General features: G+C 49.1%; 2 protein-coding genes across 2 annotated transcripts in view; both read right to left on the reverse strand.

Annotated features, from left to right (window-relative positions):
* The window catches only part of LOC144504087 (T-cell-specific surface glycoprotein CD28-like), a 74060-nt gene extending 53466 nt beyond the window's left edge, over window positions 1-20594 (reverse strand). Inside the window, exon 1 of the mRNA XM_078229255.1 lies at window positions 20523-20594. Within this exon, the coding sequence (XP_078085381.1) occupies window positions 20523-20586 (64 nt within the window). The 5' untranslated portion in view covers window positions 20587-20594. The remainder of the gene's footprint in view (window positions 1-20522) is intronic.
* Window positions 1-24033, reverse strand: part of LOC144503875 (T-cell-specific surface glycoprotein CD28-like) — a 184301-nt gene that overhangs the window by 109513 nt on the left and 50755 nt on the right. The gene's annotated exons all lie outside the window — the stretch shown is intronic.

The raw sequence follows: 24033 nt of genomic DNA on the forward strand, positions 1-24033 counted from the left end.
ACAATTTTGTCTTTTAAAAAGTATTTCGACAGTTACATGGTTAAGATGGGCATAGAGGGATATGGGCCAAATGTGGGCAATTGGGACTAGCTTAGTGGTAAAAACTGGGCGGCATGGACAAGCTGGGCCAAAGGGCCTGTTTCCATGCTGTAAACTTCTATGACTCTATGACTCTAATTGTATTAATGTGTTGCTTTTGATGTAATAAATGTTTCCGGGAGCATTATAAAACACCAGCCTCCGAAGGCAGATGACCATAGTTTAAGAGGTAAGTTTTAAGGAGTGTCTTAAAGGAGGCGAGAGGAATGTGGAGAGGCGAGATAGGGAGGGAATTCCAGAACTTATGGCCCAGGCTGCCTTCAGCATGGCTGCCAACAATTCAGCAACTAAAACTGGGAATGCTCAGGATGCCAGGATTGTGGATATCTCAGAGGGTAGTGGGAAGCTAATATAGAGACAGGGAAGGGCTTGGCCATGGATTGATTTGAAACTGCGGGTGGGCATTGAGATGTTGCTTAACCAGGATTCAGTGCAGGTCAGAGTGCACGGGCGGGAGGGAGAGGTGAACAGGACTTGGTGTGGGTTAAGGCATGAATGGCAGAGTTTTGCCGGATGTTGGGTTTACGGATAGACTGGAAGGCGGGAAGCTGGCCTGGGCTGCAATACAACAGAGATAAAAATGCCTCGGGCAAGTGTTTCAACAGCGTTTGATCTGATAAAGGGGTTGAGTCAGATGATGTTCAGATGATGGAAATAGAGTCTGTTAGTGATGTACAAATACGTGGTTGGAAACTCATCTCAGAATTCAAAATGATAACACTGTGGTTGAAGCTGAGGCCGTTGCCAGGGGTTGGGGATGAGGGAGTGGGGTTGGTGACAGGGACTGAAGACAATCGTTCCCGTTTTAATATTTAACCAGAGGGAATTTCTACTCACTTGGTTCCGGACGTCAGACAAGCAGTCTGACAACTTAGAAATAGCGACGGGGTTGAGGGATTGTCCGTGGATTCTAATGTCTTTTCACATGATGTTGCTGAGGGACAGGATGTGGATGAGAAACAGGAGGAGGCCAAAGGAAGATCCTTGCAGAGGGGTGAGAGAAGGAGCAGGAAGAGAAACTGTTGAATATAATCATCTTTCTACAATTGAATCAGTAACAGTGAGTGCAGTCCAGTCCAGTTGGATAACAGTGGAAAGGCATTGGAAGATGATTATGTGTCAGTTGTGCTACAGGCTGCAGGCAGCTTGAGACAGGGGAGAAGGGAGTGTTTGCCTTTGTCACAGACACAAAGCAGCAGGGGCCCTGAGGCAGCAGGATCGGAACCAGTACACCTCCATTACAAACCACTTCCTCATCACACATCACCCGGTTTCAAGCTGCCATCCAACATTCGCACTCTTCAACCGTCTCCGCACTGGCTAAGGCCTCTGTGCAGCAAATTACACAGAAGCTAGAAGCAGGAGGAGGCCATTCGGCCCTTCGAGCCCATTCCGCCATTCATTATGATCATGGCTGATCATACTTGTGACCACGCCAGTGGTGCCGGCAGTGCTGCCCCCCTATCAATGATTCACATCATTGAAGACTGCCACCTGATAACATTCAGCTCAGAGAGCCTCATTTAGCCACTGCAGAAGCTTGGTGATTACTTCACGTGCTAAAAAAAACAGCTACATAGGATGTCATCTGTGACGTTGGTAAGAACTGTTTGACACTGTGGCAGGACAGACACCTGATTGGAAGGTTTCAAACATAGAATATTGTCACAATAACAGGAAATTGTGACTGAGTGAAATCTACCCATAATTCTACCAACTAAACAAAAATGTATTGAACTGTGTAAAGAGGACCTGCTTTAAAAAAAATACAGGACACTGGCCAAAGATGGCTACCATCAGTCACCTGATTGCTGTTACTGTAAGTTGGGCACTTTTCCATATGGATTACTCTGCTGACATGTTACTCATGGAATTCCACGCCTTAGAGTATCAATGTTCAGTTCACAAATGAATTCTTGGGAGGAACGCACTAAAAATGCAAAGTGTGGGACTTTAATCATTGGTAATTCTGCCAAGACAATTGCAACTGCTAACCAGCCAGATATACCCGACAGACACTCAAACCCACTGCGGCAGCTGAAATTACCCCAGCTCCTGGCAGCTTTTACCATCTTGAAATGTATCAAAATTTTCTGAGATGGAAGATCTTGTTGTTCTACAACAACGACTGCAAGACATCTTAATAAAACTCCTTTCATGGAATATACAGACAGCAGGTTTAAAAACTAGATTTACCCTCATGGCCCAGCATATCCCCCATTCTATCATTAACACCAAGCCAGGGTTCATTGTAGAGTGCAGGAGGGTATAGAATAGAATAGAATAGAATCCCTACAGTACAGAAGGAGGCCATTCAGCCCATCGAGTCTGTACCGACCACACCACAATCCCACCTAGGCCCTATTCCCGTAACTACACATATTTATCCTGCTAATCCCCCTGACACTAGGGTCAATTTAGCACGGCCAATCAACCTAACCCGCACACCTTTGGAATGTGGGAGGAAACCGGAGCACCCGGAGGAAACCCAGATGGACATGGGGAGCACGTGCAGACTCCGCACAGACAGTGACCCAGGCCGGGAATCGAACCCGGATCCCTGGCACTGTGAGGCAGCAGTGCTAACCACTGTGCCACCATGCTGCCCACCATGCATACCCCCTGGTATGCCAGGAGCAACGCCGGGTATACCTAAAAATAAAGTGTCAACCTGGTGAAGCTACAACTCAGGGCTTCTTGCATGCCAAACAGCATAAACAACATCTGATAGACAGAGTTAAGTGATTCCACACCTAATGGATTAAATCTGAGCTCTGCAGTCCTACCCCGTCCAGCCATGAATGGAGGTGGACAATTAAACAACTCACTGGAGGAGGAGGCTCCACAAATATCCCCAATCTCAATGATGGAGGAGTCCAGCACATCAGTGCAAAGGATAAGGCTGAAGCATTCGCACCAATCTTCAGCCAGAAATGACAAGTGGATAATCCATCCCGGCCTCCTCCCCAGCATCTCAGATGTCGATCTTCATCCAATATGATTCACTTTACGTTGGAGGCACTGGATACTGCAAAGGCAACAGGCGCTGACAATATTCCAGCAATAGTACTGAAGACTTGTGCTCCAGAACTTGCCGCTCCCCTGGCCAAGCTCTTCTCGTCCAGCTACAACACTGGCATCTACCCAACAATGTGGAAAATTGACCAGGTATGTCCTGTACACAAGAAACAGATCAAATCCAACCCGGCCAATTACCGCCCAGTCTATTCTCGATCATCAGTAAAGTGATGGAAGGGGTCATCAACAGTGCTTTCAAGCAGCGCCTGCTCAGCAATAACCTGCTCAGTGACGCCCAGTTTGGGTTTCGCCAGCGTCACTGAGCTCCTGACCTCATTACGACCTTGATTCAAACATGGACGAAAGGGCTGAATTCCAGAGGTGAGGTGAGAGTGACAGCCCTTGACATCAAGGCCACATTCAACCGAGTGTGGCATCAAGGAGCCCGAGCGAAACTGGAATCAATGGGTACCAGGAAAAACATGCCACTGGTTGGAGTCATACCTGTTACAAAGGAAGATGGTTTTGACGGTTGGAGATCTATTATCTCAGCTCCAGGACATCTCTGCAGGAGTCCCTCAGGGTAGTGCCCTAGGCCCAGCCATCTTCAGCTGCTTCATCAATGACCTTCCCTCAGTCATAAGGTCAGAAGTGGGGATGATCGCCGATGACTGCACAATGTTCAGCACCATTCACGACTCCTCAGATACTGAAGCAGTCCATGTCCAAATGCAACAAGATCTGGATAATATCCAGGCTTGGGCTGACACTTCATCACTTCTACAAGTGTCAGCCATGACCACCTCCAACAAGACAGCATCTAACCATCGTTCCTTGACATTCAATGGCATTACCATTGCTGAATCCTCCACAATCAACATCCTGGGAGTTATCATTGACCAGACACTGACCCTGGACTAGCCGTGTAAGTACTGTGGCTACAAGAACAGGTCAGAGGCTAGGAATTCTGTGGTGATTAACTCACACCCTGATTCCCCAAAACCTGTCCACCATCTACAAGGCACAAATCAGAGGTGTGATGGAATTTGTCCACTTGCTTTGCAGCAAAATCCAAGAAGGTCAACACCATTCAGGACCAGCAGCCCGCTTGATTACTATCCCTTCCACCATTCAATCCTCCCACCACTGACACTCAATAGCAGCCGTGTGTACCACCTACAAGATGCACTGCTGGAACTCACCAAGGGTTCTTAGACAGTACCTTTCAAAGCTAGGACTGCCACCATCTAGAAAGACAAGGGCAGCAGATAAATGGGAACACCACCACCTGGAAGTTCCTTTCCAAACCACTCACCATCCTGATTTGGAAATATATCGCGGTTCCTTCGCGGCCGCTGGGTCAAAATCCTGGAACTCCCTCCCTGACAGCGCTATGAGTTTGCCTATACCTCAAGGACTGCAGCGATTCAAGTCTGAAGCTCACCACCACCTTCTGAGGGCAACTAGGGATGGGCAATAAATGTTGGCCTAGCCAGCGACACCCATGTCCCACAAATGAGTGAAAACACTTGTCAACCTGGAAACAGAAAGAGATCATGGGAAAAACTGTGGAAGGAAGCAGTCAGGAATCACTCGTTGGAGAAGAGAATCCCTGGGTGGGATTTCCCATGGAACGGCGGGGGAGACAGCCCACCACTGCTGATGGTGGGATCTTCCAGTCCTTCAGTGGGATTTCCCACTGAATACGCCCCTTGCAGCACGGAAACCCGCAGCGGGGTGGTGCATATGATGGGACTGGACTCATTCACAGAGATAGCGACTTCCCACCAGGGAGAAAGCATCAATTTCTGGGAGACAGTTTACACAATTAAAAAGAGCGAATGGCCTCCAGCCAGGAGCAGTCACCTGAACTTTAATTCACCTCCAGGATTTTAAAGAAAACCAATAAACTTCAAACAGCTTACAACCATCAAGGACACGCAAAGAACGTAATCATATATTCTTTTAACGGTGGCACAGTGGTTAGCACTGCTGCCTCACAGCACCAGGAACCCGAGTTCGATTCCCAGCTTGGGTGACTGTCTGTGTGGAGTCTGCACGTTCTCCCCATGTCTGCATGGGTTTCCTCTGGGTGCTCCGGTTTCCTCCCACAGTCCAAAAGACGTGCTGGTGAGGTGCATTGGCCATGCTAAATTCTCCCTCAATGTACCAGAACAAGCGCCAGAGTGTGGCGACTAGGGGATTTTCACAGTAGTTTCATTGCAGTGTTAATGTAAGCCAACTTGTGACATTCATAAAAAAACTTAAGCTTAAAACTTTTATTTGGACTTTAACTTTCCTTCTTTCTGAGATCTGAGAGTGTGTCGTCACTTGTTTTATTACTATTTTCTCCTGTTTGCTGAGCAGTAAACCTAGGGGACGATCCTATCGGCTTGTTCCGCCGGTCGATCGGTGTAACGAGCCGGTAAGATCGGGCGAGAGGCGGAAAATCACGGCAGGTTTTTACCTTTCATGATGTTACCGGCACTGATTTGACAATGAAATCGACTTCATGCCCATAAAGGTGGCAAATCCAATTTCAATATTCATTAGTTCATTTAAATCTAATTAGTGAGTGCCGGATGCTATCATCAGCCTGGCACCCTGGCACTGCCAGCCTGGCACCCTGGCACTGCCCACTAGGGGTGGGCCAAAGGGGCAGGGGCCGAGGGGGCAGGACCATGATAGGGGGAGGCTGGGGGAGCTCCATCGGGGGGGGCAAAGGGAAGGGGGAACTCTGCCATTGGAGGGGTGGAGATTGACCCAGGGTGATGTCCGGTATGGCGATCGGGGAGGGGAAGGTGCAATGTCCAGGGTGTGGGGAGACTGGCACAGTGAGCGATCGACAGCGGTTCCCGATGTCTATGGGGAGGGGTGGGAGTGACAGGAGATCTCCCAGTATATTGTGTGTCCACAGTGCACTGGGAGATGGGGTGTCTGCGCAATGGCACCCCTCGAGCTCAGCAGCAGAGATTAGCAGAAGGCTGGCAACAATCGCATTGTGGCTCTTTTTCAACGAAGTGTCGTACAACTGGGAACTCACCCAACAAATGGGCACGATTCTCTTCCATTTTCATGCTGCTTTGGCACTTTGGATCTTTTTGGTAAGGTTCCTCCCTTTGCTCTTTCCTTACTGCCAGAAAACCTGGTTTGATTGGCTCCTTATTTCAAAAGTAAATACATTTGGATTGGAAAAGGCATCTCCGGAGTAAAGAACTGGAAACCTGTGTAGTGACCACTGAGGGGAGGAAGTTCACTCCTCTTTGTCTGGTCATAGCAATATGGAAACGGGTGGATATGAACACGGGGGGTGACAACACATCAAGGACTTCAGAGAGGAAAAGGACATTGAATCTGGAATGGTCATTCACAAGGAGATGGCGAGGATGTTTTTTAGGATATTGACGGATTTGAAGAATGAGGCAGTACGTGAAGAGAGAGACTCGGTAACAATATTGGCTAACATGGGGAGCTGGGGGGAAGCTGGTTGGTGGTTGGGGAACGAACGCGGGGATCTTGGTGCAGAGCGTGGGCTTTTACAGCCAGAATAGATCTGAGAGCTGGAAGTGCAAACATCGTAAGAGTACTCTGTATATTTATTTGCTTGTAAATTGATGCGCGATTAAATCACTCGGGAGGCTAGATCGTACCCGGGAAATAAAGGCTTTTATTACTAACAAGAATGGAGCACACTATATACAATACAATCCCAGACTAAAGGGTCACCAGGCAGTGCAGTGACCTTTATACTCCTCCAGGTAGGCGGAGCCAACTGGAGTGTACCACAGAACAATATCAACAGGTAGAACAGCCCAACCCTAACCCCAACAGTGACAACAGTAACATATCTACAAGTACCCATAGTGCTGACCATCTATGGTTCATCGTGGTAACCATCTATGGTTCACCACATTCACCCCTCCTTTAAAACAAAGGCCGGCGGGGCAAAAAAAACAGAACGACTGTTCATATATTCACAAGTTCAGTCGTATTGGAGGTCCGCACCGTCTCTGCGACCTCCTCAACACTGGCGGTAACGCCGGTTCTGGTGACCGTGGTGACCTTCTCTCCAAGGCGGTGTCCAGTGACTCCTCCAGTTCCTCACGGACGGGTGGACCACGAGGTGGCGACAATCTGCTGGACTCGAGCACGCCTCGAGGTGGTGACACTCTCCTGGACTCAGGCAAGCTGTACACGGGAGTAAGAGGATTAAGTGGTGGTCCCGATACTGCCCGCGCCGTGTCAGGAGGGGAGATAAAGGTCAAGGGGTCCCTAACTAGGGGTGTGGGAGCTACTGGGGTTTCCAAGACCCCTGCAGGCGCCAGATCTCTAATAGAGACCGTGTCCTCTCGCCTGTCAGGATATGCCACATAGGCATATTGAGGGTTGGCGTGGAGCAGATGGACCTGTTCAACCAAAGGGTCGGACTTGCGGGTCCTAACATTCCGCCGCAAGAGGACAGGTCCTGAGTACATCAACCAAGACGGTTATGAGGTCCCAGAGGAAGACTTCCTAGGGAAGGAAAACATCCTCTCATGTGGTGTAGCGTTGGTTGCCGTACACAGGAGGGAGCGGATGGAATGGAGCGCATCAGAGAGTACCTCTTGCCAACGGGAGACTGGAAGACCTTTAGACCTCAAAGCCAGTAAGACAGCCTTCCAGACTGTAGCATTTTCTCGTTCAACCTGTCCGTTACCCCTGGGGTTATAACTCGTAGTTCTACTTGAGGCAATCCTCTTTGAGAGCAGGTATTGCCTCAAGTCGTCACTCATAAATGACGAGCCCCTATCACTGTGGATATAGCTAGGGTAACCGAACAGGGTGAAAAGATCCCGTAATGCTTTGATAACCGTGGCAGTGGTTATGTCTGAACAGGGAATGGCAAAAGGGAATCGTGAGTACTCGTCAATCACATTGAGGAAGTACACGTTCCGATCTGTCGAAGGAAGGGGGCCCTTGAAGTCCACACTCAGTCTTTCAAAAGGGCGAGTGGCCTTAATGAGGTGTGCCCTCTCAGGTCGGTAGAAGTGCGGTTTGCATTCAGCACATACCTGGCAGCTTCGGGTTATGGACCTGACATCATCCACTGAGTAGGGTAGATTCCGGGCCTTTATGAAATGGAAGAGCCGAGTGATCCCCGGATGGCAGAGATCATTGTGGAGGGCCTGTAATCGATCCTCCTGCACACTTGCACATGTTCCACGCGACAGGGCGTCTGGGGGCTCATTGAGCTTCCCCGGACGGTACATGATATCATAGTTGTAGATGGAGAGTTCGATTCTCCACCTCAAGATTTTATCATTTTTGATCTTACCCCGTAACGTGTTGTTGTACATGAACGCCACGGACCGCTGGTCCGTGAGCAGGGTGAATCGTTTTCCCGCCAAGTAATGGCGCCAATGCCGGACGGCCTCCACAATGGCCTGAGCCTCTTTTTCCACCGCGGAGTGCCGAATTTCAGGGCCTTGGAGGGTGCGAGAGAAAAAGGCGAAGGGCCTGCCCGCCTGGTTAAGTGTGGCGGCCAGGGCGAAATCAGATGCATCACTCTCCACCTGAAAGGGGATGGACTCATCAACAGCGTGCATCGTGGCTTTCGCGATGTCGGCTTTTATCCATTCAAAGGCTAAGCGAGCCTCTGCTGCTAGGGAAAAAGAGGTAGACTTGATGAGCGGACGGGCTTTGTCCGCATAATTGGGAACCCACTGTGCATAGTATGAAAAGAAACCTAAGCATCTTCTCAGTGCTTTGATACTAGTGGGCAGGGGAAGTTCAAGGAGGGGACGCATACGGTCTGGATCAGGGCCAAGGACCCCGTTTTCCACCACATATCCGAGAATTGCTAGGCGGCGCTTGCTAAATACGCACTTCTCCCTGTTGTAGGTCAGATTCAGGCGAGACGCAGTGCGTAAAAATCTAAGGAGGTTGGCATCGTGGTCCTGCTGGTCATGGCCGCAGATAGTGACATTATCCAGGTACGGGAAGGTAGCCCGCAGCCTGTTCTGGTCCACCATTCGGTCCATTGCACACTGGAAGACCGAGACCCCATTCGTGACGCCAAAGGGAACCCTTAAAAAATGGTAAAGACGACCATCCGCCTCAAAGGCCGTATATTTTCGGTCCTCTGGGCGAATGGGGAGCTGGTGGTAAGCTGACTTCAAGTCAATGGTGGAGAACACCCGGTACTGCGCAATCTGGTTGACCATGTCAGATATGCGCGGGAGAGGATACGCATCCAGCTGCGTGTATCTATTAATGGTCTGACTATAGTCTATGACCATCCGGGGTTTGTCTCCGGTTTTAACCACCACGACTTGCGCTCTCCATGGACTAGTGCTAGGTTGAATGATCCCTTCCCGAGGAGCCGCTGAACTTCAGATCGAATAAAGATCCGATCCTCAGCGCTGTAACGCCTGCTCTTGGTTGCGATGGGCTTGCAGCCTGGCACGAGATTCTCGAATAAGGATGGTGGGGTGATTCTGAGTGTCGAGAGGCTACACGTGGAGTGTGCTGGGCAATTTGGAGGCTGCTGTGCTCCCACTGAAAGTGGAGGGAGTGGCCCATCATACTGCAGGGTTACACTCCTCAGGTGGACCATAAAGTCTAGTCCCAGGAGTATTGGAGCACAAAGGTGCGGTAACACGAGGAGCCTGAAGTTCTCGTAAACTGTGCCCCGCACCATTAGGTTGACCACGCAGCTCCCTAGCACGGTAACAGACCGGGACCGCGACGCCATCGAAATTGTCTGTCTGACAGTCCGTACTCGGAGACCGCACCATTTCACGGTGTCAGGGTGAATGAAACTCTCCGTGCTCCCGCTGTCAAACAAACAATGAATTTGGCGTCCATTTACCTCTATGCCCATCATGGACTTGTCGAGTATGTGAGGCTTGGCCTGGTCCAGGATGATTGACGCCACCATTGGGTCTTGAGTGCAACTGCAGGCAGCTGAGATGGTTGATGATGATGACCCTGCTGGTCGTCTGCGGTCGGTGCCGACCAAAATGGCTGCGCCCATGGATCGCACGTGGTCGGTGGCGCTAAAAGTGGCGGCCCCTGCAGGTCGCACGTGTCTTGCGTCTTCGTCGTCAGGAATGGCAGCGCTCTGGAATCACACGTGGTGGAAGACCTCGAAGAAGCTGGAGACAAGGAGACAGGTTCTGGAGAATCACACGCTGCGCTGCTATGCTTGGAGGGTGGTTTGGTCCTGCAGACTTTGGCATAATGCCCTTTCTTCCCACACGCAGAGCAAAATACCGTTCTAGCTGGACATCGCTGCCGAGGGTGTTTCGCCAATCCACAGAAATAGCACCGTGGGCCTCCTGGAGCTGCCGCCGTCGTCAGGTCCGAGGTTGAAAGCACAATCGCGCAGTTTTTCGGAGCCGCTGGGTAAAGTTGAGTCGGTGGCTGTACTTGCCACGATGTTCCCACGTGGTCGGTGGGGTACGTTTCTAGACTTCTGGAGGCCGTTTCCATCGTGTCAGCCAATTCCACCGTCTTAGCTAGGTCTAGGTTACCTTGCTCTAGCAGCCGAAGGCGAATATACGATGAGCCGATTCCCGCCACGAACGCATCTCGGATCAAGTCGTTCGTATACTGGGCCACCGACACTGGCTTGCAGTTGCAGGCTCTGGCTAGCTGCTGAAGTTCGCGCAGGTACTGTCCTGTCGTTTCGCCGGGCTGCCGCCGTCGAGTGGCTCGAAGGTGTCGAGCATGGATCCCGTTTGGCGGTTTGTTGTACAGCTTCTTAAGTAGTTTGATGGCCCCTTTGTAGTCTTGGGCATCGCGGATTGATGAGTATACGGTGTCGCTTACCCTCGCGTGGAGGACCCGCAGCCTATCGGCGTCATTTTGAATGGCTGTTGAGGCATCGATGTAGTCTTGAAAACACTTTAACCAATGGTCAAAAGTGTTCGACGCTCCTGCCGCATGTGGATCTAAAGTAAGCCGATCGGGTTTAAACATTTGCTCCATGGGTTTTTTTTTACCAAAATTTTGTTAGTAATAAAATTTTCTATGATTTCTATGATGCGCGATTAAATCACTCAGGAGGCTAGATCGTACCCGGGAAATAAAGGCTTTTATTACTAACAAGAATGGAGCACACTATATACAATACAATCCCAGACTAAAGGGTCACCAGGCAGTGCAGTGACCTTTATACTCCTCCAGGTAGGCGGAGCCAACTGGAGTGTACCACAGAACAATATCAACAGGTAGAACAGCCCAACCCTAACCCCAACAGTGACAACAGTAACATATCTACAAGTACCCATAGTGCTGACCATCTATGGTTCACCACATAAATAAACCATTATAGTTCATTATACTAACTGGTGGCCGTCAATCCTCGCAATTGCTACATTGACGATGAGGTAAATCAGAGCAACTCTGTTTGTAGTGAGGAATTAGAAGAGAACATCATTGTAAAACTGCAGAGTGAATCAGATTGACCAAAGCCTGAGAAAGAGGGAGCAGGCGTGCCTCTCCTCGGGAAGCTAGATGTTGTGACCACTGAGATTCAACATGTTAGCGGGGGGGGTGCAGTGGGGGGATCGGGAAGTGGCAGGAACAACTGATCAGATGATCTTAGTAACAGAGCAGTCCATGAGTTCCTGAGGTTTATTGTTGGAGGTGAGTGCGGAGGGGATGGGGGAAGGAGGTTACGAAGATGGTTTGAGAGAGAATGGTGGTTCTAATGGGGAGGAGTGCATCTAGATGCAGCTGAGGGTGTGGTTCAAGCAAATTCACAGCTGCAGAAATATCATGGTGAATGGAGAGCCAGAGGCTAGACCCCACCCTAACCCCAAATTATAACAGCACCACCCACAACCTCCCCGATCTCTGACTGTATAGGAGCTGAAGTAGCATCCTGTTAAAACAGACACTTCCCTACTCGCTGCATGGGAGCTGGGATATCCCTGTCCCTAATAACAGCTATAGCGTAATGCACTGTGAGCAGTTAGTGCTCTGTTGTCCTCTGCAGTGTGTGCTATGTGTATAACTGTAATGGAATATGTTAAATAGGACAGAACGTTTGCGATGATCGGGGAATGAGGTGATATCTGATACTGCCTAAGCATCCTGAAGCTCAGAGCGACCTATACCGTGGAAACAATAACCACAGTACAGATAGCATGTGGTTAACTGTATGAGAGAGGAGAAGGCCAAACCTTAGAGCAGAGAATTGTTGGCACAGTTCGGAGAGGACTTTGAACATTGGGTTAGAAGCTGCCAGTATAGAGGGCAGATGAATGCTCACAGGAACATGTAGCTAAGGAGTTGGAAGGAGCTGGTATTGTCAACAAGGGGAATAACAGGGAAAATGGAGAAGGATCCCGCTGTTGTTTGAAGCTCACAATAGGTCAGAGTTCGGATGGATGTCACAGTGGGGTTCAAGAGCCCCGGAACTGGTCCGGAGCTAAACAGAGTCCAGACGAAGATTGTGGGAATATAAAGCTGCATGTAGAATTTTCAGCAGATTATTTAACCCAAGCTTTACCAACTCACAGCCTGTGGGCCAGATGTGGCTCATGAAGCCTCCCAGTGTGGCTGCTTAGTGCAGTGGAAGATTCTGGAAGAAACTACTCCCCCAATCACATATACTGCTGATAGTGTACTGAAGGAAGTCATTCAGACCATTGTGTCACTACTAGCCCAGTGGAGAGTAATCCAATTGGTTCCTTCCCCCCGGTCTATTGCCCAGAGTCTGACATGATTATTTCCCAGTAAGAAGTCTCACACCAGGTTAAAGTGTTGTGAGACTTCTTACTGTGTTCACCCCAGTCCAACGCTGGCATCTCCACATCATGATTATTTCCATCAAGCGTCTATTCAAATTCCCTTTGAAATCAGTGATTATCTCTGCTTGCACTCCCCTCTGCCTGATTCTCTCCTTTTGTGGCTCAGTGTCACATTTTTATTTTCTAAAGCTCCAGTGAGGGACATTTTATTGTTGTAATAGGTGCTATAGTGTTACAGGTTGTTGTTGTTGAGGGGGGAGGGGCCTGTTGTTGTCGTCGTTCCCATAAGGTGAGTTTGAGGTGCCTGTTGCTTTGTACAGTTATCCCCACTCCTGCATAGTGGGTAGGCGGGGATTCCTCACCACGTTAGAGACCCCAACAAACAAGCTCCGCTGGATTGAGGTGCATCAGTGACTCACCACACAAAACTTCAAAAAAGCCTTTGGCCACCCGCAGCTCCAGTTATCAACCTCCCGCACCCTCCTCCCCAGACCAGCAGCTCACAGCCTGTCTCCCCAGCTTCCTATTGCTCCCATTCCCCTCTCCCCTTGACCCCATCATGACCTCTCCCCTGACCCCATCATGACCTCTCCCCGACCCCATCATGACCTCTCCCCTGACCCCATCATGATCTCTACCTCCTGACCCCATTGTTACCTCTCCCCGACCCCATCATGACCTCTCCCCTGACCCCAATATGGCCTCTCCCCCGACCCCATCATGATCTCTACCTCCTTGACCCCATCGTTACCTCTCCCCGACCCCATCATCACCTCTCTCCCACGACCCCATCGTTACCCCTCCCCCTGATCCCATCATGATCTCTCCCCCGACCCCATCATGCCTCTCCCCCGACCCCATCGTTACCTCTCCCGCGACCCCATCGTTACCTCTCCCCCAACCCCATCATGATCTCTCCTCTGACCCCATCATGTCTCTCCCCCGACCCCATCGTGACCTCTCCCCCTGACCCCATCATGACCTCTCCCCCGACCCTATCATGGCCTCTCCCCCTGACCCCATCATGACCTCTCCCCCTGACCCCATCATGGCCTCTCTGCCTGACCCCATCATGACCTCTCCCCTGACCTCAATATGGCCTCTCCCCGACCCCTCCCCCTGACCCCATTGTGGTGGACCTCAGTTGTGCCTTTGTCCTATATGGACCACCGTTGTGTGTGCTTGTCATACCTGGACACATCCCCTTCCAGTTTGGTTCCTCCCCTCGGCACCTAGTATAAAGGTGGCTGTCTCCTCCCCCTTGTTCAGTCCAGGTCGGTTATTTGGTGGGATCTGCTCCTGATTCTGTTGTGAATAAAAGCCTACACTTGTATTGGCACACCGGTAGTCTTTCGCCTTATTGATAGCGCATCACCCTTCATGACCTCTCTCCATCACCACCACTGCTTCTTTCTCTCTCCACATGGTGGAATTTCCTTGCTCCTCTGTCAGCTCTTCTCCCCCTTTCCCATCGGGGTTTCAATCCCCTCTCCCCATCACAGCCTGTCCCCATCACAGCCTGTCCCCATCACAGCCTCTCCCCATCACAGTCTCTCCCCCTTCCTCAGCTCTCTCACTCCCTCTCAATGCCACAACTCAGTTATGATAATGCAGCCACACGTGTTAAAGTGTGAGAAGTGTCTGTGCAGAATGTAAAAAGCACCCAGACAGAATGCATTCATTTCCTGCTGAGCTTCATTGCTGTGGTTTTTGGGAAGGTTGCACATCAACAAGGGGGCAGAAATTTACTGACACCTAATGAACGAGCTGTAAAGTTGTCTCAAACGAAGCGTCATTTAGATAAAACTGATTGCAAATGGTTACATAACACATCTTTGTGCTCTTAAAGGGACAGGCTCCTTTGCAACATGTGAAAGCACCAGCAATTGGAGAAAATGTACTCACTGATTTATAGTGAGAACTGGTCAGTTATAAGCTGACAACAGTTCTATATTTGAATTAATACTGCATTGTCTGTAAACTTTAATCTCCATAGGCTAAAACCATGTTCTGAAAACACCTGGAGACTCCGGTTTTGGAGCCAGTGCTGTTAAAATGGGGCATTGCAAAGCTGTATACTACTGATCAAAGCCACGATGTGGAGATGCCGGCGTTGGACTGGGATGGGTACAGTAAGTAGTCTCACAGCACCAAGTTAAAGTCCAACAGGTTTATTTAGAATCACGAGTTTTTGGCAGCGCTCCAAAAGCTCGTGATTCCAAATAAACCTGTTGGACTTTAACCTGGTGTTGAGAGACTTTTACTGTGATGACTGATCAAAGCCCTCTCTTTCTGCTGCAGTTTTTAATATGTTTTTAATTTGGAATATGCACTCTATTAATATCAGAGCTGGAAGGGATTTGATTTGATTTATTATTGTCACATGTATTGGGATATAGTGAAAAATATTGCTTCTTGCGCGCTATACAGACAGGTTGGCACAGTGGTTAGCATCGCTGCCTCACAGCGTCCGGGTTCGATTCCCAGCTTAAGTCACTGTCTGTGTGGAGTTTGTACATTCTCCCCGTGTCTGCATGGGTTTCCTTCGGGTGCTCCTGTTTCCTCCCACAGTCTGAAAGACTTGCATTGACCATGCTAAATTCTCCCTCAGTGTATACGAACAGGCGCCGGAGTGTGGCGTCATGTAGGAAGTGGAGCCTCAATACACCGGCAATGCCTGGCTGCACTGACACTGGGTCGCCTTGTTTAAAGGGTGCCCCGATCAGACTAAATAATAACCTCCCCCGCCCCCTCCGCCCCCCCGCCGCCCCGGCTCTTTCTGGGTGAGATCCGGTTTGTACCAGTAGGAAAGGACCAGGACAGTTGCAAACTGTTTGGCGCCGGGTGTGAAACCCTCGTGTGAGGTCCACACACAGTTTTCCACCCTTCCCCCTCTCAATTTTCTGCTGTTGAAGCAAGCGATTCTCAATCGGTGATTTTGTTTAGTTTTGAGGTGAACCCACTGACCACATTTCTCTGTCCTCAATAAAACTGCCTATTTCCCCCTCCTTCACCTCATCCAACTCAGCCAGACTGCTGCTGGAACCCTCACTCGTCCTGTTGTTTACTCTGGATTGGACTATGCCAACTCACTCCTGGACAACAGGCCCTCTTCCACCCTCCATAAACCGGAGGTCCTCAGGGCGGGCCGGGGGAAGAGGGAGGAGGAGGGGAGGTCTAGCCTCAGTGGGGGAGGAGGGGAGGTCTAGCCTCAGTGATGGAGGAGGGGAGGTCTAGCCTCAGTGATGGAGGAGGGGAGGTCTAGCCTCAGTGGGGGAGGAGGGGAGGTCTAGCCTCAGTGGGGGAGGAGGGGAGGTCTAGCCTCAGTGTTGGAGGAGGAGTGGGAGCGGGGGTCTGCCCTCGGCGCGGGGGGCGGGGGGGTTGCTAAGAGTGACATACATGACTCGATGGGCCAAATGGCCTCTTTCTGCACTGTAGGGTTTCTATGATTTCTATGATCTAAAGGAACAGTGTGGAAATTCTGGACCTTGTATTAGGGGCTGTTTATACATTCAGGTTCAGGAATACTGTGGGAATTCTCGACTGTATATCAGGAGTTGTTTACACATTACTGAAGAGGAATAGTGTGGGAATTGTGGTCCATACATTTGGGAATGATTATACATTCTGTCCAGGAATAGTTTCGGAATTCTGGTCTGTAAATTAGGGGTTGATGATATACTGTACTGGAGTGGTGAAGGAATTCTGTACATTACACAGAGCAGAATTCCCACCCGATTCCTGTACAATAACGTATAATCGTTCCTTAAAGCACAGAGCAGAACACTCAAACTATTACTGTGCAGAAATGCATCATCAATCCTGAATACACAGACCATAATTCCCGCACTATTATTGTTGTGGCCGGATGGCCAATGGCAACAGCAACAACGAAAAAGGTTAAGAGCTACAATCAAGCATGCTGGGAATTTTAGTCAAGTTGAGTTAAACACTGCTACTGTTCAGGGAAGGCTGAAGCAAGTCGTGACCTGTCCTGCGAGACGTGACCTGACACTTCCTGTGTTGACCAAATAAGGATGATTGTTTGGACGGGTGCCAGACTTCCCGACTCCATCGATTTCCACCTTATTCCAATCATAGAACATAGAAAATAGAACAGTACAGCACAGAACAGGCCCTTCGGCCCACGATGTTGTGCCGAGCTTTATCTGAAACCAAGATCAAGCTATCCCACTCCCTCTCATCCTGGTGTGCTCCATGTGCCTATCCAATAACCGCTTAAATGTTCCTAAAGTGTCTGACTCCACTATCACTGCAGGCAGTCCATTCCACACCCCAACCACTCTCTGCGTAAAGAACCTACCTCTGATATCCTTCCTATATCTCCCACCATGAACCCCATAGTTATGCCCCCTTGTAATAGCTCCATCCACCCGAGGAAATAGTCTTTGAACGTTCACTCTATCTATCCCCTTCATCATTTTATAAACCTCTATTAAGTCTCCCCTCAGCCTCCTCCGCTCCAGAGAGAACAGCCCTAGCTCCCTCAACCTTTCCTCATAAGACCTACCCTCCAAACCAGGCAGCATCCTGATAAATCTCCTCTGCACTCTTTCCAGCGCTTCCACATCCTTCTTATAGTGAGGTGACCAGAACTGCACACAATATTCCAAATGTGGTCTCACCAAGGTCCTGTACAGTTGCAGCATAACCCCACGGCTCTTAAACTCCAACCCCCTATTAATAAAAGCTAATACACTATAGGCCTTCTTCACAGCCCTATCCACTTGAGTGGCAACCTTTAGAGATCTGTGGATATGGACCCCAAATCATGGTGAAGCCATGTGACTTACATGCAATACTTTATAACCATAAACATTTGGGAGTTGTTTACAAGTAACTCCATTGGCTATAATCGAACATTGTGATCAGTTTCCTGCGCTATCATTGGTTGAGTGCCAGAGAACTTTCTGGAAAGATGTGCAAAGCTAAAGATAAAAAGAGCAACTTAGAGTCTTTTCCTTGGCGGAAACATGAGAATCACATTCACAACGTGCGCCCTGAAGAACTACATAGATCAGAAGAACTAAGAACTACAAGGAACATCCATATCCCAGGGCGGATCTGGCCAGCTCTTTCAAGAGAATAGTATTTATCTTCAGTTAAACTTAAACTTAAAGTTAGAGCTGAAGTTAAATGAGTTAAAGTTAAGGTTGATGTTAAGCGAATTAAATTGAATAAGTTAAAGTGAGGGTTGGAAGTAATGTCTATTTATGTTGAGTATTGGTACCTGAAGCATTAAATAAAGAGAGAGTTTTGTTTACGTGAAATCTGAGTCAAATCTTTGTTTTTTGTTAGTCACATAAGGGGAAAATATCTGGGAAAAGAAGGTTTATGTATCCCAGTTGGATAACACTGTACAGACATAGCCCCAACCACACAGTGGCACAGTCGTTAGCATTGCTGCCTCATAGCGCCAGGGACCCGGGTTCAATTCTGGCCTCAGATGACTGTCTGTGTGGAGTTTGCACATTCTCCCCGTGTCTGCGTGGGTTTCCTCCGGCTGCTCCAGTTTCCTCCCACACTCCAAAGACGTGCGGGTTAGGTGGATTGTCCATCCTAAATTGTCCCTTAGTGTTCAAAGATGTATGGTTTAGATGCATTAGACATGGGAAACGTGTGGGGTTGTCGGGATAGGACTTGGGTAAAATATTCTGTCAGAGAGTCGTTGCAGACTTGATGGGATGAATGGCCTCTTCTGCACTGTAGGAATTGTATAATTCCCACACTATTCCTGTACAGTAATGTTTAATCATCCCCAAATACATCGATCAGAATTACCGCACTATTCCTCTACATTAATGTGTAAACAATCCCGAAAATACAGACCAGAATTCCTACACTATTCCTGGACAGTCATGTATAATCAGCCCCACTAACCAGACCAGAGGCAGGATTTTCCCATGTTGAGGCTAAGTGCCCACGCCAGCGGGAAAACGAGAGCGCTTCCCCGTGGCCTTGGCAGCGTCTTTCTGGTAAGATTTTGCCCCCCGATTTCTGCGCTCGGTGACAGATACCCCTCCCCCCAAAAATTAAATGGTGCTCCTCCCCCAACACTGACCAGTGGAGTACCACCAACCCCTCACCAAAGAGGGGCATCCTCCCCCCAGCCAGAATTAACAGCTAACCTCCCATCCTCACACCATGTTGGCATGAGGATGACTCTGACAGACACCCCCCTTCCAGACCTCTTCCCCCTCAGACACCCCCTCCAGACCCTCAACTCAGCCCCCTCCCTCTCAGACCCCCCCGCACTCAACCCCCCTCCCCTTCCCCTTGCACTCAGCCCCAATATATACACACAGTTTTGAATTGAAATTGCTGAAGCTTACATAGACCAGAATTCCTGGACCATTCCTGTACATTAATGATACTAAGGTATAAACTCTGCATATACAGAATAGAGTTCCCAGTCTATCCTTGTACAGTAATATATAATCAACCGTGAATATAAAGACCAGTATTCCCAGACCATTCCTGTACATTGACCAGTATTCCCAGACTATTCCTGTACATTGACCAGTATTCCCAGACTATTCCTTACTGTAATGTGTAATCAACCATGAATATATAGAACAGTATTCCCAAACTATTCCTGTATACTGACCAGTATTCCCACACGCTTCCTGCACATTGACCAGTAATTCCACACTTTTCGTGTACACTGACCAGTAATCCCACACTATTCCTGTACACTGACCAGTATCCCCACACTATTCCTGTACACTGACCAGTATCCCCACACTATTCCTGTACACTGACCAGTATTCCCACACTATTCCTGTACACTGGCCAGTATCCCCACACTATTCCTGTACACTGACCAGTATCCCCACACTATTCCTGTACACTGACCAGTATCCCCACACTATTCCTGTACACTGGCCAGTATCCCCACACTATTCCTGTACACTGACCAGTATTCCCACACTATTCCTGTACACTGGCCAGTATCCCCACACTATTCCTGTACACTGACCAGTATCCCCACACTATTCCTGTACACTGACCAGTATTCCCACACTATTCCTGTACACTGGCCAGTATCCCCACACTATTCCTGTACACTGACCAGTATTCCCACACTATTCCTGTACACTGGCCAGTATCCCCACACTATTCCTGTACACTGACCAGTATTCCCACACTATTCCTGTACGGTAGCGTATAAGCAGCCCTGAGTTCACAGACCAGGAATCCTGTTTATTGAATGGGAACCTGTTGAATTTTATTTGGATTTGGTGCACTGAGGCCCATTCTCCCCTCATCTCCATTTGCCTAATCTGGGGCAGCAGTGAACTGTGAGGTGCTCTGAAAGCTGCTGCCTGCCAGTGTCTGATCCAGACTGACCATTGTGGAGGGCAATCATGGAGAATGACTGGCTGCCAGTGGGAAGATAAAGCTCGAGGCTGCTTGGCAGGGGGGGGGGGGGGGGGGGCGCGGAAGAGAATCAGAGAATTTCAACTCTCTGACAGCAAACTGCATGTTAAGATCATTGCAAAGCCAGCTCTCCTGGGTACACGGGCGGAGAGATCTAATCTCTGCAGAGCGCACTTAATCTCCACACTGACCACCTTCAAGTGAGTTTCATTCAGACATTAGAAACAAGTGTTGAGACCGTAGGAAGAAAGGATAAAGGTTTACCTCCCAGTTTAATGGCAGCAATGAGACTCAATATGAAGATCCCCAAACTTCCCGTTCTCTCCATTGTCGCCCCGGTGTTCTCTTATCAAGTGCTTGATTTCTTCTGTGATAATTGAAAAGACAGGAAGAGGTCTGTGTGGGCAGTTATGACACAGAGCGAGTCGCAGCTGTGTATCTTTGGTGTGAACATAGGTTTTTTGGAGGGGGGGGGGCACCTTGTTCTGAGCGTTACAAAGGGAAGTATTAATGCACTGCCTGACATCCATCACTTCTCCCTCAAACCACACGCCTGCAATTCCAGATCTCCAACTCGATGTCCCATCACACCCATGCATTCCAGTCCTCTCTGAGCACGTGGGATTACATTTTTCAACCTGTTGTAATGAGTCAAAATAAGGATGGTAGAATTGGACAGTTGATCTGGGGCATCTGCCTCATTCAACAGAGAAGTTCAGGAGGCTTTTGACAAGATCCAACGTAAGAGTGTGAATCTGTGAAACTCTTTGCCGCAGAAGGCTGTGGAGGCCAGGTCATTGAGTGTCTTTAAGACAGAGATATATAGGTTCTTGATTAATAAGGGGATCAGGGGGTATGGGGAAAAGGCAAGAGAATGGGGATGAGAAAAAAAATCAGCCAGGATTGAATGGCGGAGCAGACTCGATGGGCCGAGTGGCCTAATTCTGCTCCTATGTCTTATGGACATATGGTCTTAAGCGATTTGTGTGTAAAATTAAAGCGCAGGGAATTGGGGGTAGTGTATGGAGATGGATTGAAAACTGTTGGCAGACAGGAAACATTGGTTCACACCAGAAGGATCTTCTGATCCCACTGATGGTGTATAGCTGCCGTTGCTTTCACAGCAGGAAGGGGTGCTTTCAACCATAAACCCCAGTGACAGCCACAAAATGGAAAGATCCTCCCACAGGCCAATGGTGGGCCACCTCCCACTGCCCCAAAAGACACAGTGGGTTACTCAGTAAATCCCACCCAAAGAGCAGGAATAAATGGGTCATTTTCCAATGGTAGACAGTATCTAGTGGGGTACAAGTTTGTGTCTTTATATGCCCTGTTTGTGAACACAACTCCCTCTCACCTGATGAAGGGGCAGCGCTCCGAAAGCTTGTGGCTTATGCTACCAAATAAACCTGTTGAACTTTAACCTGGTGTTGTGAGACTTCTTAGTGTGCTTACCCCAGTCCAACACCGGCATCTCCACATCATTGCTATAGTTACACAGGGCCTTGGTGAGGCCACACTTGGAACATTGTGTGCAGTTTTGGTCTTCTTATCTGAGGAAGGGTGTTCTTGCTATGGAGGGAGTGCAGTGTCGGTTTACCAGACCGATTCCTGTGATGGCAGGATTGACATATGAGGAGAGATTGAGTCAGTTAGGATTGTAATTGCTGGAATTTAGTAGAATGACGGGGGATCAGATAGAAACCTTTAACAGAGCAGGGTGGCACAGTGGTTAGCACTGCTGCCTCACAGCACCAGGGACCCAGGTTCAACTCTGGCCTTGGGTCACTGTCTGTGCGGAGTTTGCACGTTCTCCCCATGTCTGTGTGGGTTTCCTCCGGGTGCTCGGGTTTCCTCCAACAGTCCAAGGGTATGCAGGTTAGGTTGATTGACCATGCTAAATTAACCATTAGTATCAGGGGGAAATAGTAGGGTAAATACATGGGGTTATGGGAATAGGGCCTGGGTGGGATTGTTGTCGGTGAAGACTCGATGGGCCGAATAGCTCCTTCTGCACTGTAGGGATTCTATGATGATTTCTACGATTCTATGATAATCTATGATTATCACAGAGCAGACAATGTAGATGCAGGAAAAATGTTCCCAATGATAGGGAGTCGAGAACCAGGGTCACTGTCTGAGGTAAAGCATTTAGGACTGAGATGAGGAGAAATTTCTTCTCCCAGAGAGGAGTGAGCCTGTGGTATTCTCTACCACAGAAAACAGTTGAAGCTAAAATGTTGTATGTTTTCAAGAAGGAGTTAAATATAGCTCCTGGGGCTAAAAGGATAACAGGATACGGGGGAAAGCAGTATCAGGATACTCAGTTGGATGATCAGCCATGATCACACTGAATGGTAGAACAGACTCAAAGGGCCGAATGGCCTGCTCCTGCTCCTATTTTTTCTGGTTTTAAGAACAAACAGGGGAGCTGGGCTCGGAGCTGCAGGTCTGTCAGCATCAGGCTCAGCACAGAGCTGTGAGCAGGTTATAGCAGGTGCAGAGAGCACATGCATGGCCACAGTGGATGCAGAATGGAAACACATGGGAACAATGTAAGCAGGATGACAACAGCGATGATAAACCCTCTGACAATCTTCAGAAAAATATGAAATCTCAACCTATTAGGGGCCTTTGGCAAGGCTGATTGGAGAGAAAATTAGAAAAAGGAGCTGGAAATGAAGCTCGCCGTCCATGCAAGAATTTCATAGAATCATACAATCCCTACAGTGCAGAAGGAGGCTATTTGGCCCATCGAGTCTGCACCGACTCTCCGACAGAGCATCTTACCCAGGCCTTATCCCCTAACCCATGTATTTACCCCACTAATCTACATGTCTTGGGACACTGAGGGACAATTTAGCATGGCTAATCCACCTAACCTGCACATCTTTAGACTGTGGGAGGAAATCGGAGCACCCGGAGGAAACCCACACAGATACGTGCAGACTCCACACAGACAGTGACCTGAGCCAGGAATCGAACCCTGGTGCTGTGAGGCAGCAGCACTAACCACTGTTCCACCGTGAATAATCCAGCATCTGATGTGACATTTGCTGACTTTGTTATGGAAATGGTGTTTTGTAGAATCAGAGAATCATAGCACGATAGCAGCACTGAACCAGTCTATTCGGCCTGTCACATTGATGCTGGCTGTCTGCAAGAGCAACTCATCGAGTCCCACTCCCCATCCTTTCCCTGTAACTCTGCAATTTGCTTCAAGTCCGGGTGTTTATCCAATTCCCTATGGAATAAGATGATTGTTTGGATTCACCAGTCAAGGGCAGCTCTTCAGTAAGCCCACATGGTGACAAGGCTCACAACACCAGGTTCAAGTCCAACAGGTTTATTTGGTAGCACGAGCTTTCGGAGCGCTGCTCCTTCATCAGGTGAAGGAGCAGCTGATGAAGGAGCAGCGCTCCGAAAGCTCGTGTGTTGTGAGACTTCTTACTGTGCCTACCCCTGTCCAACGCCGGCACCTCCACATCATGGCGACAAGGAGCGGTGGGCAGTGGCCTGCACCAGCCCTCTCCTATGGCACATGCTAACGATCGCCACCCCATGCAGAAGAGGGCACAACTTTGCTTTTAGATCTCTGAACTCTGGACCAGGTGTGGACAATGCCTCACAGCTGATGATGGACAGTTTGACACGCGTGACAACAGGTAGGCGAGGCTCGGGAAAGGTAACAGCTGGCAGCTTGGTGGATGAACCCCGTGATCAGCTGGCATGTAGAACTGCCCGGCTGCCATCTGTATGTCTCTGAAGGAGCATC

Source organism: Mustelus asterias, chromosome 14, assembly GCF_964213995.1.
Source record: "Mustelus asterias chromosome 14, sMusAst1.hap1.1, whole genome shotgun sequence".
NCBI classification, from domain to species: domain Eukaryota; kingdom Metazoa; phylum Chordata; class Chondrichthyes; order Carcharhiniformes; family Triakidae; genus Mustelus; species Mustelus asterias.